Source organism: Somniosus microcephalus, chromosome 6 (genome assembly GCF_052327205.1).
Source record: "Somniosus microcephalus isolate GS21.2 chromosome 6, FLI_Smic_1.0, whole genome shotgun sequence".
NCBI classification, from domain to species: domain Eukaryota; kingdom Metazoa; phylum Chordata; class Chondrichthyes; order Squaliformes; family Somniosidae; genus Somniosus; species Somniosus microcephalus.
In genome coordinates, this window is record NC_140992.1 from 199630121 (window position 1) to 199645550 (window position 15430).

The 15430-nt window shown below is 44.7% G+C and overlaps 1 protein-coding gene across 1 annotated transcript; it reads right to left on the reverse strand.

Moving 5' to 3' along the window:
* Positions 1 to 6368: 6368 nt before the first annotated feature.
* LOC147116332 (uncharacterized) lies at positions 6369 to 14410 on the reverse strand. The gene is made up of 3 exons (XM_085991189.1): positions 14262 to 14410; positions 9541 to 9764; positions 6369 to 7377 (listed from the first exon to the last, which is right to left on the reverse strand). Exons 1-3 carry the CDS (start codon positions 14277 to 14279, stop codon positions 7269 to 7271), a joined length of 351 nt encoding a protein of 116 aa, XP_085847315.1. The 5' UTR covers positions 14280 to 14410; the 3' UTR covers positions 6369 to 7268.
* Positions 14411 to 15430: the final 1020 nt, after the last annotated feature.

Genomic DNA, 15430 nt, shown 5'->3' on the forward strand with positions numbered 1-15430 from the left:
TTAGACCTGCAGCAGTGAGGAGGCCACCCACGAGTCAACCCTCCAGGTTTACCTGGCATGGTTTAGGAGGTGCGTGGATCACGCCGAAATGCTGGAAAAATCACGAGGGCCTCTCAAAATAGGCTTAGAGAGGCCCTTAATGAGCATTTAAGGATCTTTGATAGTGCAATGGCCAGCTGGAGGTAGGAGCATTTCCCAACCTCCAAAACTGGCACCGGCAAAATCCCGTGGAGGCGGGTTCCGAACCCGACCTCTTCGATTCTGATTTTCCCGCCTCCAAACCCACATCCTCCGATGTCAGAAAATCGCCCCCTATATTTTTGGTTTCTAGATGTTCTTCTATTTTCTCCTTTAGTAGGGATTCCATTATTTTTCTGACCACCGATGTTAAGCTGACTGGTCTATAATTCCCTGGACATGTTCTATCCCCCTTCTTAAATATAGGTATTATGTTAGCTATTCGCCAGTCCTCTGACACCACACCTTTTTCTAACGAATTATTAAATATGCGTAGTAATGCCTCTGCTAACTCTTCCCTAGATTCTTTTAAAATGCGTGGCTGCAATCCATCTGGACCAGGGGTTTTATCCTCTTTGAGTTTCATTAGTTTATTTAATATATTCCCTCTTTTTATTTTAAATACACTTATCTCATTACTAATCTCAGCATCCAATGTCATGCCCACCTATTCTATCTCCCTGGTAAATACTGAAGCAAAATAATTATTTAACATTTCTGCCATCTCTCTATCGTTACCTGTGGTATTATCCTGTCTACCCCTTAATGGCCCTATTCCCATCCCAACCTTCCTTTTTTATTGATGTGCCTGTAAAATATTTTACTATTTTGTTTTATGTTCCTCTTTGTCTTCCTAATTTTTTTTTACTTCTCTCCTAATCTCTTCATATTCTCCCTTATCATGCACTCCCCTGCTGTCTATGTGCTTAATGTATGCTTCTTTCCTTACCCTGAATTGTTCCCTTGTGGCTTTATTCATCCATGGAGTCTCATCAGTGTTGTTTGTTCTTTCCTTTTAGCTTTCCTTTTATCTATTGTTCCTGCACTCTGTTTAACACCATTTTAAATGTTTCTCATTGCTGTTCTACATCGTTGTTTGCCAATATTGTTGCCCATTTTATTTTCTCAAAATCAGCTTTTCTCCAATCTATTACCCTGGTTTTCTTCATACCTATGTCCTTCTCAATTATCATCTTGAAGCATATTATATTATGGTCACTATTGCCTAGATGTTCCCCCATCTTTACTTCTCTTATCTGCTCTGGTTCATTCCCCATTACTAGATCCAATCGCAAATCCTCCTTTGTTGGGCTTTTTACATATTGGGTTAGAAAGGAGTCCTGTACACATTGTAGGAACTCCATTCCCTTATCCCCTTTACCTACCTCTTCTGTCCAATTAATATCGGGGTAGTTGAAATCTCCCATGATTATTATTCTATGTTTTTTACTCATTTCCCTAATTTGTCTGCATATTTCTTCCTCCACCTCCCTTCCACTATTAGTGGTCTGTAGACTACGCCTATTAATGTGATTGATCCTTTATTATCTTTTATCTCTATCCATTTGGATTCTATTTTTGTCTTGCTGATAGCTGCGTCACTTTTTTCTACTGCCATTATGTTATCCCTAATAAGTACAGCAACACCACCTCCCCTTTTTCCCTCGTTACCTTTTCTAAAAATTTTATACCCTGCAATGTTTAATTCCCTGTCCTGATTTTTCTGTAGCCGTGTCTCAGTAATCCCTATTATGTTTGGTTCTCATACCATCATGTTCTCAAAAAAACTATTATTCTTTTATTTTTTTTAAAGTGCATCACTTTGTGTAAATCAGGCCTGTCAATTCAGCCAAGGGGCTGGATCAATCCCCACTGAACAAAATATATTTAGCAGTTTAAAAAAATTGTTGTCTGTACTGTATTTTGCACATCGGAATTTTTGATTTACTGACATTTCTGTTTTAAAGAAACACCTTTTATTTATTATTTTAGGGGGGTGGAGAGTGAATTTTCACCTTCACTGCTTGGGCAGTAATCTTGCGGAGCAGAGCGTAGGCCCATCCTTTGTAGAACCTACCCAGTTTTCATTCCATTGAAGTCAATGGGCAGCCGATCCACTCCACCAAATGACTGCCCGGACAGTGAAGGCGAGAATTTACCCAAGGGTTTCTAGAATCTTAGGGCTGGATTTTGTCAATGGGGGCGCATTGGGAGCGGGACTGCTGGTTTTCAGGTTTCAGTCCCGCCCCCAATGATGTCTGGCCAACCCACGCTATTTTCCCTTGATTGACCTTGTTAAGCCCGCTCTGGGGGTTTAGCCGGCCAATTAAGGGAAAGCCGGTGATGGAGGACATCAGCGCATGAGGTTTCATCTGTCGAAAAGTTTTTGACAGATGAATTGTCAGCGTTTGACAGCTTTGAGAAGCTGTCAAACACTGACAATCTCTGTTCTAAGGTGAACCCTTGTACTGAAGGCTCACCAAAACCTCTTTCCTCAGCAAAAATCAGATGGCTGCTGCATCTGAGGATGTAGCAGCCATTCTGTCATCTCTGCTGTTGAGATGAGGCACCACTGGATCCCCAATGGTTGAAACCTGCAGGAAGAAGGAAAGGTAAGTAAACTTTTTCCAACACTTTACACTCACCTCTCATACTTACCTCTCCACACTTGCACCCATCACTCACCTCCACAGCGCACTTTTCGATCCCTCTCACCTCCGCAGAACCACTGCTCGCCTCGCTGACCCTGGCGGGGTTCGCAGCCATCGGGAAGCCTGCACTTGCAGGGGTAAAATGGGGATAAGCCTCAAAACTGCCTGCTAACTACCTGTTAACAGGCAGTTAATTGGCTCTAATCCCCTTCCCGCCTCGAGGAGATGGGTTCCTGCGCGAGTCGGGGACCCGCCTCCCGGGAAGATGGCATGGAGGCGGTTTGGGAGTGGGTTTGGTACCCGCTCCCAGTTTCTGCCATTTTCCCAGCAGTCCCGCCTCCATACCCGCCTCCCCAGGGCTGGGAAAATTCCCCCCCTTAGTGTTGCTCCTAACATTACAGGTTCCAAAACTGCTTGAGATCTCAGCTTAGTTCTTTATAATAGTGGCACCCCAGTGAAACTATGGATTCCCATTCAGTGTTGCTTAAGTTTCAACTCCCAAATTAGACTGTCATTTGAATTGATTTAGTACTTTGTGCAAGTGAGATTCAAGTTGGTGCTGAAGGTCTTAGTGCAGTGCTCCAACCTGGGGTAGGGGGAAAAAAAGGAAGAGAAACCGGTTTAATAGGTTGCAGTGATAATCAGTTATGGAGCAGTTCCCAGCTCAGGCCTCTCCCGACTGAAACTGTGGCATGAATCGCTGGAACTTGGCTCTGCACCCATAACCACGTGGTGAATTCGGCTTAGCCATTGGGGATAGGCCAAGCAGAGTTCAGACAGATGGAAACTTTAACAGCTCTTACACACCTACTACCATTAGTTAGCATTAAGTGGTATTATTAGAGCCTAGGAGCAGGTTCTCTATCTGACCTTAAGGCCAGGGTTTAACAAGTGCAGAGGGAAAGGTGAGATCATTCTTTTATATTTATATTTATACTTTTACATAAGAACATCACCGATGGCTGAGTGGATAGATTGTCCCTTACCCAAAAATAAAAGTGATGGGCCAAGTCTCATAATGTGGAACATGACCATATTCAAAGAATAAAAAACCAGGATGAGGTAAATCAGGGCACTTGGGTTTTAAAAGCATGAAAATACTAGAGGGAGGCAAAAAGTTCCATGCTTTTGAGATCCTTGGAAAGAAGGAATTAAAGGAGGAGACTGTGCATTAAGTCCAAATTTCAACACAGTGAGAGTGTTGAAAGGAGGAAGTGAGCATAGGATTGGGCATCTGTAGCAGAAGAAGAAGGAAAGGGAATGATTGAGAGGAGCACTGACCACAGTAGTACTGATAAAATAGAGAAGCAAGGTTGCAGCAGAAAGAAAGAGGTTGAAGGGGCAACAGGAAAGCAGAATCTCCTGTCAGATGATGAACTTTTTCTTGGATCCTGCCTTAAGACGATGAGAAAGTATTAGAAGAGCCTCACCGGCTATAGGAGCAATATTCAAGTCTTGAGAGTTAATAGTTGTTGAGAAGAAAAGAAGTGTTTGTGTGAAAAAGGAAAGCAAGCTTCTTGGAGGCAGCTTTAGTAATGGAAGAGATGGAGGAATTGAAGTCAGAGGAGCCATTGAGGACAAGAATGTCAGGAGGAGAAGTATCAAGGACAGTGGGAACTGTTGGTTAGACTTATGAGAGACATGAAAAAGCCTATGACTTGAAGAATTAAAAGAACAAAGTTGTCATTATCCCATTGAAGAGCACGGAGGAGATTGTGCAACACACAATGTGGTACTGAGTTACACAGACCATGGAAGTTCCAGGTTTGATACTTTGTTGTGGTAACTTGTGCTGGGATTATTTGCCTTAGAGCCGAGAAGGATAAGAGGAGATTTGATAGAGGTGTCAAAATCATGAACGGTTTTGATAGAGTAAATAAGGAGAAACTGTTTCCAGTGGCAGAAGTGTCGGTCAGAGGGCACAGATTTAAGGTGGTTGGCGAGAGAACCAGAGGCGACATGAGGAAAATTTTTTTACACAGTGAATTGTCGTGATCTGGAATGCATTGCTTGAAAGAGTGGTGGAAGCAGATTCAACAGTAACAATCAAAAGAAAATTGGATAAATACTTGAAGGGATAAAATTTACAGGGCTATGGGGAAAGAGCAGGGGAGTGGGACTAATTGGATAGCTCTACCAAAGAGCCAGCACAGGCACGATGGTAAAATGGCCTCATTCTGTGCTATATCATTCTATGATTCTAACTTAGCCGATCTCAGCTAGGGTAGCGGTAGAGGTACCTAGTCTTGGTGGCTCTGGGCTAGTGAACGGTTGCTGCTTCTGATCACTGTCTGGTAAGCACTACTGGAAGTGTGCATGTGGTGATAGTAGATGAGGGCAGGCTGAAGCTCAGCTCCGATGGTCTACCAATACACACTTTCCAAGCTCAGAGCTGGTGTCAGAAAGAACATAAAAAATAGGAGCAGGAGTAGGCCATTTGGCCCTTCAAGCCTGCTCCGCCATTTAATAAGATCATGGCTGATCTTCTACCTTATCTCCACTTTCCTGAACTATCCCCATATCCCTTGATTCCCTTAATATTCAAAAATCTATCGATCTCTGTCTTGAATATACGCAACAACTTGAGCTGCCACAGCCCTCTGGGGTAGAGAATTCCAAAGATTCACAACCCTCCAAGTGAAGAAATTTCCCCTCATCTCAGTCCTAAATGGTCGACCCCTTATTCTGAGACTGTGACCCTTGGTTCTAGACTCCCCAGCCAGGGGAAACATCCTCCCTGCATCTACCCTGTCAAGCCCTGTAAGAATTGTATATGTTTCAATGAGATCACCTCTCATTCTTCTAAACTCTAGAGAATATATGCCTAGTCTACTCAACCTGTCCTCACAGGACAACCCCCCCATCCCTGGAACCAGTCTGGTGAACCTTCGTTGCTGCTGTCCATAAATTAATACCTCACCATGAATCACTGTCTTCAGAACAGCACTAGGGAAAGGGGAATAAATAGCAGATGCAACTAATGATGCCATGATTCAGATGCCTGCATTTTATATGTTGGTGTCAGCTGTGGCTCAGTGGTAGCAGTCTCGCCTGAGTCAGAAGACTGTGGTTTCAAATCCTATTCCAGAGACTTGAGCATATAATTCAGGCTGACACTCCAGTGCAGTGCAGTACTGAGGGTATCTGTACTGCACTGTCTGAGGTGCTGTCTTTCGGATGACATTAAACTGAGGCCCCATCTGCTCTCTCAGATGGACGGAAAAGATCCCATGACACTATTCGAAGAAGAGATGGGGAGTTTGTCCTGATGTCAAATTGGCTGTTGCGTTTCCTACACGACATCAGTGACTACTTCAAAAAGTACTTCATTGGCTGTAAAGAGCTTTGAGACATTCTGAGGTCAGGAAAGACACTTTATAAATGCATGCCCTTCTTTCTTTATAGTGTGTGCTCTAATACATTGGTAGGGAAAGATTCCTTTTCCAAGAAAATTCTGAATACTAATAGATAACTAAAACTGGAGTTAATCTGACGGTACACCACATCAGAGAGAAATCATGTCAACAGCCAATTTATTGGTGCTAATAATCTTTAATGAGTAGATTGTGAGGAGTCGTCAACACATTCCCCAGCACCTATTGTATGTCATTGAAAACGTGGTCTCTTAAATACAATGATTTATGTTTTAATGAATTGGAAAATGTCTCTGTAAGGTACAAAAATATATAACATTTCAGCCACTTTGAGGACAGCCCTTTATTATCATTTTCACAGCTCAAAAACATGCTCTCTTACAGCACTAGAAATGCACATCAATTATATTTAAACGGTGGAAGATTAGTTTATGATGCCCTTAAATTATCTGCAACCTTCAACCAGCAGTCTCCTAACAATTCACAAATATCGGTAATGTCATTAACAAGAAGCAAACACACTGGGTAAAAATGCGACTTAAAGCAATTTGAGACAGGCGAGCCATTTACAGTTAAATTAAAGCATTTCTGAGTGGAGCTGCTGTATGTCTCTATCAGGGAGATTGTAAGGCCTGAGATGGATGGCAGACTCTTTTCATACTTAGCACTGAATGGTGCGATATTACGATTGTCAGGTAGAAATCTACACGGTTATTAAGGCTGGAGTTATACTGCTACTTTTATATTGATGTAAGATGGTTTTAGGTGAATGCAAAAGTGGCAGTGTGACGAAGGAGACGACCAAGCTTACTAAAGCCCTGTGATGTGAAACCACCTGAGTTTACAAAGAGCACAGTATAACTCCAGTCTGGCATTTGACTTCTTTATTCCAATTTAAAATGTTGCTTTCAATGCCCGAAGGGCAGGTCACAGAGTCACCCCATGTCATTTCAGTGACAGTCAGGAACACATGCCTGTTTTGGTTGGGGTTTTACATCTCGCTACCTAAAATGACAATTCACGGCACGTCAACACAGAAACACACCAGAAAGTCCATCACACGGAGGTCAGCTCTAAGGATTATTTGCTGCCTCTTCCAAGAAAGCAAACTACTCGTCTCGATACGGCTGCCGGGTAAAGGTAGCGAGCGTGAAGAGCACAGCACAACTCCCAGTGTTTCCTCCTTACTTGGGAGTCTGACTGGAGAGACTCCTATCCTCACGTTTCATCCAACCTGTTTAAGGTTACGACGTTTTCTGAAGCAAGAGACACATCGCTTGTCCTTATTTCGGACAGGAGGGCTATGGACGGCTGGCAAACCCCCAGTGGAAGATCTGAAAAAAAATTGTGAAAAAATTTGGTGATTCTTTGACATTTTTTCTCACATTTAATAAGCAGAATACTGTCATGGGTGATAATAAGGGAGGAAAGATTTGTGAAGGAGTCCTCCATTAGCAAGACCCCTTTTTAGCACCTGTCATCTTCATCAGGATGCTCCTGGTTCAGGGTCTATACCCCCCAATAATGACTATGAAAGTGAATATTCATCGCTGGCTTTAACATCAAACTCAAGTGAACAGCAGATCATTAACTATATCACATTTCATTTTTTAAATTTAAATAGGCCTTCTCATACCATTCTAACTCTGGAGCAGTGACAGAAGACCCTGAGACCAGGTTGAACTATGCATTTACTGCAAGTATTACAGCGCTCTCAACCAACCCTATTTTATCCTGCCTGTTACCTCGTGTGAAGAACATACCCCACACCATACATTATAATTCCTCTGTGTCTCATTAGCCGAGCAATAGTCATTGGGCAAACTCAGGTGGATTTGGCTGTTTGGGAGGTTGGGAGATCTCCCGAGTGCTCCTGTGAATGGTTCCATTTGGCGCCCCACTTTCTCCGTGAGACTACTACACCCTTTCAGGGAAGCCAATCTCTCCTGGGCAAGAAGGTGTACATACCTGAGAGCATGGCTTGAAATGAGCTCAGTTATGTTCAATAATAATAGAACTGCACTTATATTCTTTACGACCTCCCAGCAGATCTATTTAGCAGCTTCATTCCAAGAGCAACTTTAATTAATATCCTTTTACATCCCATATAATTTATTTTCTCTTCTGACTTTTGCCCCATCGCTTCTGAAGGTGTTGCTGAGGTACGGTTCCGAGGGCACTGAGCACATTCTGGTACCTCACCCAATCGATCATTATTTATTTGGGAGCTTTGCCAGTGAGCGTCCCCAAGCTATTTGATGAGGAGGGTGGCGGGGGGGTGGGCTTCAGAACTGAGCCCCAGACATCCGCATGACAGTGCTCAAGAGTGGAAATCCTGGTTGACATTTAAGCTCTCAGCTGGGGTGCTGAAGCCAATTGTAACACTCAGCCACCAGAGCCAACTCAACACAGGCCAGAGATTGAACCTGGGAGTTTCCTGTTCATTGGATAAATTCGCGGAGCCATTGGGGAGCTAACCATTCCATTTGTATTTAAAGAGGGAGAAACATTTAGGGAAAGTGCTTTTACATCAACATATCCCTCCCCCCACACACCCCTTTTAACAAAGGCCAATTTTATTACTGCCACAAAAATCCCTAGAGTGCTTCGGCTGGATTTTCTGATTGTTATTTTAACACTGTCGGTTAGGGTTTTTGTCAACATTAAAATAACACTGACTGTAATATCCACACACAAGTGTATCCTGGAGCAGCTCCATTGCAAGCAGGGGGGCATGATTGCAAACCAACCTCAGATCGATTCCACAACTTCATGACAGCAGTGAACCATGGCATGGACTGGGACTGCACTACTATTCCAGTCAATGGTTTCCCAAGATCTATATGGGTCTACTTTAGCAATATTGCAGCATTGGCTGTGTCTTCTCCTCTACTCCTCTCGGTTTTTAATGTATGTTTGTAATATACATTGTCTCCCAGTCCACCAATGCCTCAAATTTAAAATTCTCATCCTTGTGTTCAAATCCCTCCATCACCTCGCCCTTCCCTATCTATGTAACCTCCTCCAGCCCTACAACCCTCCGAGAACTCTGCTTTCCTCCAATTCTGGCCTCTTATGCATCCCCAATTTCCTTGGCCCCGCCATCTGAGGCTGTGCCGTCAGCTGTTTCGGCCCTAAGCTCTGGAATTCCATCCATAAACCGCTCCACCTTTCACCACTCTTTTCTCCTTTAAGACGCTCGTTAAAACCTATCTATTTGACCAAGCTTTTGGTCACCTGTCCTAATGTGGCTTGGTGTCAAATTGTATCTGATAACACTCTTGTGATGTGCCTTGGGACATTTTCTATGTTATAGGCACTTTATAAATGCAAGTTGCTGTTGTTGTTCAGCTACTTGTCATGTTCCGTCTCTATTGGTATTCAATGTCATTGACATACTGCAGTGTCATGGATAAGGTCTACCTGTATTCGTGTTTTACTGGTAGTTATTATGCATAGACTGAGCTTTCACTGCTAGTAGGTCGAACAGCAATTACCTAGTAGCATTGGAGATCTGCGTCTCTCTCCCATCCCGAGCCCTCAACTGTCGCAGGGAACGAATCACCTGACTGATGTGGCGCATCGTTATATCTGGTCCTTTGTAAGCCAGCCGTTGACGGGGGCCCGTGATGCACGGAGGGTAGGAGAAGATGGAGAGGCAGCTGTTCCTCCCTATTCCCAGCAGCTGCAGGGCTCTGCTGTTACTGTAGCATGAGGCATACTGCAAAGTAAACACATTAACAGGGGCATCACTTGCAGCAAAGTTATTGAGAGATGTTTCAATAACCAAAGAATATTATACTCAACACATTTATTAACAGCACATACAGAACTTAAATGAAGAAATATTGGTGCGATAATAGTTGTGAGGTTCTAAAGCTAGCAAGGAAGTTGGGGGTCATTTAATTCCCGGCAAATATATATTTCAATATCCTACACAGTTGAGCAAAAGTGTAAAAAGTTTTATGCTACGGGTCACTATCCAGATTTGTAAAATTTGAACAGTGGAGTTGGCCATTTGTATCTCCCACTCAGTTGTTGATCTGAGATGCACTGCACAGGCTGAGCAGAGGCAAAATACCCCCATGAAGGGTGGAGTTACCAGTCTACTGTCAAGTCTTCCCATTTCTGGCACAGGCTTTGGCCTGGGAATAGGCAGACCAACTCTTGGAGTCAAAGGACACTTGGCCTGGCAGAAGATGATTTAAAAAAACACTAGCCTAAATTACAGATATAAAGAACACAAACAAACTCTATTATGTCAATAGAAGAATGACAGGAGTTTATACTGTTACGCTCATAAAATGGAACCTTTGCCCTCACCCATTCTAATAAGTCAGGTTAACTTCCAATAGTTTATGTAGTGATAGATGGTGCACATGTAAATAAACAAAATCACAGGGAGCAGAATAGAAATCATAAAATTTTACAGCACAGAAGGAGGCCATTTGGCCCATCATGCCTGTACCAGCTCTTTGAAAGAGCTGTCCAGTTAGTCCCACGCCCCTACTCTTTCCCCATAGCCCTGAAAAATTTGGCTTTTCAAGTATTTATCCAATTCCCTTTTGAAAGTTACTATTGAAGCTGCTTCCTCCATCCTTTCAGGCAGCGCGTTCCAGATCATAACAGTTTATTGTTTCTAATTGTATTTAACTGCACTGGTTTTTTTCATGGGAAGGTGAATGTCGAGCTGGAGAACATCACCTTTGTAGGTTTTCAAATGAGTTAAAATAGCATCAACTTCTTGGAAGTTACTAAGGGGTCGATTTTAACTCAGGTGCGGGGAATTGGCGAGTTCCCCGAATTTAGTGATTCCCACACGAATCTAAATGGGTCTGTGAGATTGATGCAATTTTAACTCAATTGGCCAATTGATTTCCAACATGTGGGAAGCCTTGGCAATTGAGTATTTCCAGTCAGAAAGTCGCAGAATATGATATCATCATTGCTGCTGCTTTTAAGGTCCACAGCAAGCCTTGCTTCTTCTGCAGGCTTCCAAACTTCACCATTAAGATGGCACAGGAGCCTGCAGGAGCAACGGCCAGCGGGAGGGCAAGAGCTGCCCCCAAATTTGATGAGGCTTCACTCCAGGCATTGCTGGATGGTGCTAGAGCCCACAGGGAGGTCCTGTTCCCTTCTTCAGGGAGGAAGAGGCCTCCCAGTCAGACCAAGGCTGTGTGGCTACAGGTGGCTGGTCAAGTCAACTCCTTGGGGCTCACACGAAGAACGTGGTTGCAGTGCAGGAAAAGATTCCATGACCTTCTTCGCACTGGAAAAGTAAGTACTGTATGAAGTTTCCATCACCCTCAGTCTGATCCCCATTGCCTTTCCTCACCAGCACTCAGCTGTAGCAATCTCTTCCTCCACATCCCACTAGACACTCACATCCATGCACCCTTACCCATTCCCTCTCTATGCTCACATTCACATAACTATTCCACCATGCAGCCCTCACACTCCCTCTCACTCTGATGCTTTGAACACAACTGACAACACACAGGGAGGGCCCTTGGTCTTGCAACCTCACTCCATCTTTGTCTCCTTCTAAGTATCTATGCTATGCAATCTCTGCACTCACTCCTTCATTCTCACTCAACCTCCACTTGTCTCCCTCATTGCAGGAAAAGAGAGCTCACAACAGGAGAGAGCGAGCCAGGACAGGAGGAGGCACACCCTCATTAGCCCAGCTCACCCCCTGGGAGGAAGGCGTCCTGGAGATTGTCGGGGCTGACAGAGATGCGGAAGTTGGGGAAGGACAGACAGGTGCATCCCCGCAAGCTGGTGACAGAATAGTTTTCCATCTCTCTCATTGGCATTGCATGAGTCACAGAATCACAGAATCACAGAAACCCCACAGTGCAGATAGAGGCCATTTCGGCCCATCGAGCCTGCACCGACTCATATCCCACCCGATCCCCGTAACCCCACGTATTTAATCCCCCTAACACTAAGGGTCAATTTATCATAGCCAATCAACCTAGCCCGCACATCTTTGGACTGTGGGAGGAAACCGGAGCACCCGGAGGAAACCCCACGCAAACACGGGGAGAATGTGCAAACTCCACACAGACAGTCACCCGAGGCCGGATTCGAACCCGGGTCTCTGGCGCTGTGAGGCAACAGTGCTAACCACTATGCCACCGTGCTGCCCAGTCGCTGATAATGATTCTGAAGCTACATCATATGGACTTATGATCATCTGCAAAATGCAATGTGCATGTAACCTTGGCATCACATCTCTAACTCTTTCCATTACTCCCCCACAGGACCATCGAGAGCCCCCGTCCCCAGTGTGCAGCAGGAAGTGCCAAAGATGCCAGACTTCTCAGAGGAATCTGCAACCTCTGACGGGGCAACATCAGCAGAAATAAGCACACCCAGCACCAGCGCAGCCACTCACACCTCCGTGGGACCTTCGGGACATGGAGTAAAGTTGTCACCTTGTGTATCACAGCTCATAAGTGAGCATCAGCAGATTGTGGAGACAGGGACAGCAGTGGAGAGTCCTCGTCGGAGGGTGCAGGACTCTGCCAGCGCAGCTCAGCTGCATGTCGACCCTCTGCCTCTGGGTCCATCCGTAAGATCAGAGGTGATTGAACTCCATGCACAGGTGCAGGAGTCTCTGGCAGGTTTTGTCTCCAGGGTCACTGCGAGTGTGGAGCGAATGGAGGAGTCCATAGCGAACATGAGCAGAGCCTTTGTGGAGTCAGTGGCGCATGAACGCATCAACACGGAAAGCATGGCTACCTACGTGGAAATGATTGCTGCCTCCATGGTAAGGCTGGCTACGGTAGAGGAGAGGAGGGCTACGGTAGAGGAGAGGAGGGCTACAGCCATGGAGGAGGTTAGTCGCCAGGGTATGGAAAACATGGTGAGTGTTCAGAATAGAATGACATATCTTGAGGAGCGATGGGCATCTATTGAACAGAGAAACCAGACCTTCATGGAAGCCCTTCTGAGCAGGACTGCCATTGCAGATACGGGTCCCCATGGCCCCCCTGATGTGCAGCAAGGTGCTCTCAAGCCACTTGCAGGCACTGAGGGGGACCTGACCCATGAGAGGGAGGTTGGTGGCAGACCTCAAGGAAGTGGGGGCTCCTCTCCAAGCGCTCACACTTCCATGCCACTGCAGAGCCCCACCGGAGTCCACACCCAACTGAGATAGACGTCTCAACTCCTGCACAGCCGCAGGAGCAGCAGACTGCTGACGAGCCCTCACAGGCTCGCAACCCCAGAGGACGCCCGCCAAAGGTGTCAAGACAGGAGCAGCAGGAAAGTGAGCAAGGGGCCTCCACATCTGCTGAAGCCACAGGGGAACCACTACGTAGGAGCATGCGTAGTGGGGGGTCCTGACCCCCAGGTTTTGCGATTTTAATCCCCATACGCCTCAAAGCCTGCCTGACGGCTGAGTTAAAATTGAGCCCTAAGAGTTTTTATTTAGCTCACACATCTTCCTGACTTTTTTTACAACACATTAGAAAGAAAAGGTAACCCTGGTTCAGCTAAGATTAGTTGTTTTAAGTAATTTAAAAATATAATTAAACAAAATTTAGAGTGCTCCCTTAGTGGCTCAACCGATTAAGGCAGTGAGTAGTTGGTCTGGAAGATCCCATGTTCAATCCACAGACTGTGTTGAATTAGTTTATTGGCGCTGGGCAGTGGTAGATGCATTATTGGGTACAAGGTACCTGGGTTAGGGAGGAGTAAATGAGGCAGGGTATCCAGTGACCCCTGCAAGAAGCAGCACATGTGGACATTGGGTGAAGACAGGCTCAGGCTTGACTGTGATGCCCTCTCACCGCTGCCACATTCGATAGCCCACCAACATTCACCGTCTCAACTCACACCTGATGAATGGCCATTTGGTCAAGGTACCAGAGGGCAGCTGCCAGCTGTGGAACCATAACCCAAGAAAGAGGCAACACCTTCAGGAGAGGAAGGAAGGGGAGAACATTTGTAGAAAAAAGAAGAAAAATAACAGACACCAGAGACTCGTTAACTTGGCAACATCATGTTTGGAGCGAACTTTTTAAATTGCACCGATGCAGATGTCTATGGCAGCTCATCTAGAACATCATGTAACTAAAATAAATTTTATAGCACATTTTTTACTGGCACAATAAAGAGAGCATATAGCTTACTAAAGCATTAGGTGCTTTAAAAAGAAAAAATGATACACTGCAATTGAAACTGTCTGATTACTTAGGTTTCTACTTACTTGAATAAATGTGGCCATATTTTCCTCGATTGCTTGCCGTGTTCAGCTCTCAGATGAGGTATCACAAGTTATCGTTGGTGCTGCACTAATCCTTAGCTACGATGCAACCGCTGAGGAGTTGTTTGAAGAACCTCTCCTTTTATGTGAAGATTGCTGATCACGTAAGAGCTGACGGCCAATCGAGTTGGCATTAGCTCACCCCATCTGCCATTGCGCACCTGCTAAACCAGTGATCTCACCCCTCTCATATTTCTAAGACTCAGGAATTCAAAAGCTGAACAAAGATACCATTTCAGAACAGGGGGAAGTGTACTAAATAAACAAATAAATTATTTAACTATATCGTTATTGACAGAGTAAATTTAGATGCTGGGGCATTCAGCAAATGAATAAAAAATGACATTACATTTAAAGTTTGATGTTTGCAGTTGAAACATTTTAACATTAGAAACTCTCCTTATTTGTGGCTTTTGTGAGCCCTTTGAACCAACGTCTATTTTAGTAAAGCATGTGTACTATAATGGATACCTTTTGTTGTGCCTATAATGTAGTTTATAATAGCTCTTGGAATGTCAGCAGTCCGTAGCTCAGGCTAGAAATTACTTGTATGTCAATGAGAGCAAAATAACCATTGGAAATTCTGAGCAATCATTTCCAAGATGCTGCTTTGAAACCTTGGGGGCAATTTTCAACTTGCCGCCCAAACATAAAACTGGCATTACAGCTCGTCCGCCTGTTATAAAAACTGCCCGATTCTCATTTCCATGGAGATTAAATATCGGGCAGTTTCTATGACGGGCACTCAAACCACAACTCCAGTGTTATGCTTGGGCAGCAAGTTGAAAAATACCCCCCTTAGTATCCTAGAATAGTACAACAAAGAAGGAGGCCATTCGGCCCATCGAGTCCGTGCTGGCTCTTTCGAAGAGCAATCCAATTAGTCCCACTCCCCCCGCTCTTTCCCCATATTCCAGCAATTTTTTCTCCTTCAACTCTGTATCGAATTCCCCTTTGACGGCTATGATTGAATCTGTATCCACCACCCCATCAGGCAGTGCATTCCAAATCCTAACCACTCATTGCGTAAAAAAGTGTATCCTCATGTCGCCTCTGGTTCTTTTGCCAATCACCTTAAATCTATGCCCTCTCGTTGTTGGCCCTTCAGCATT

Bases quoted from the DNA above. Each gene is read 5' to 3' on its own strand.
- LOC147116332 (XM_085991189.1), bottom strand. The intron at 7,378-9,540 runs GTAATTGCTGTT...ATTTTTTTTCAG, and splicing joins CAGATCTCCAATGCTACTAG to ATCTTCCACTGGGGGTTTGC.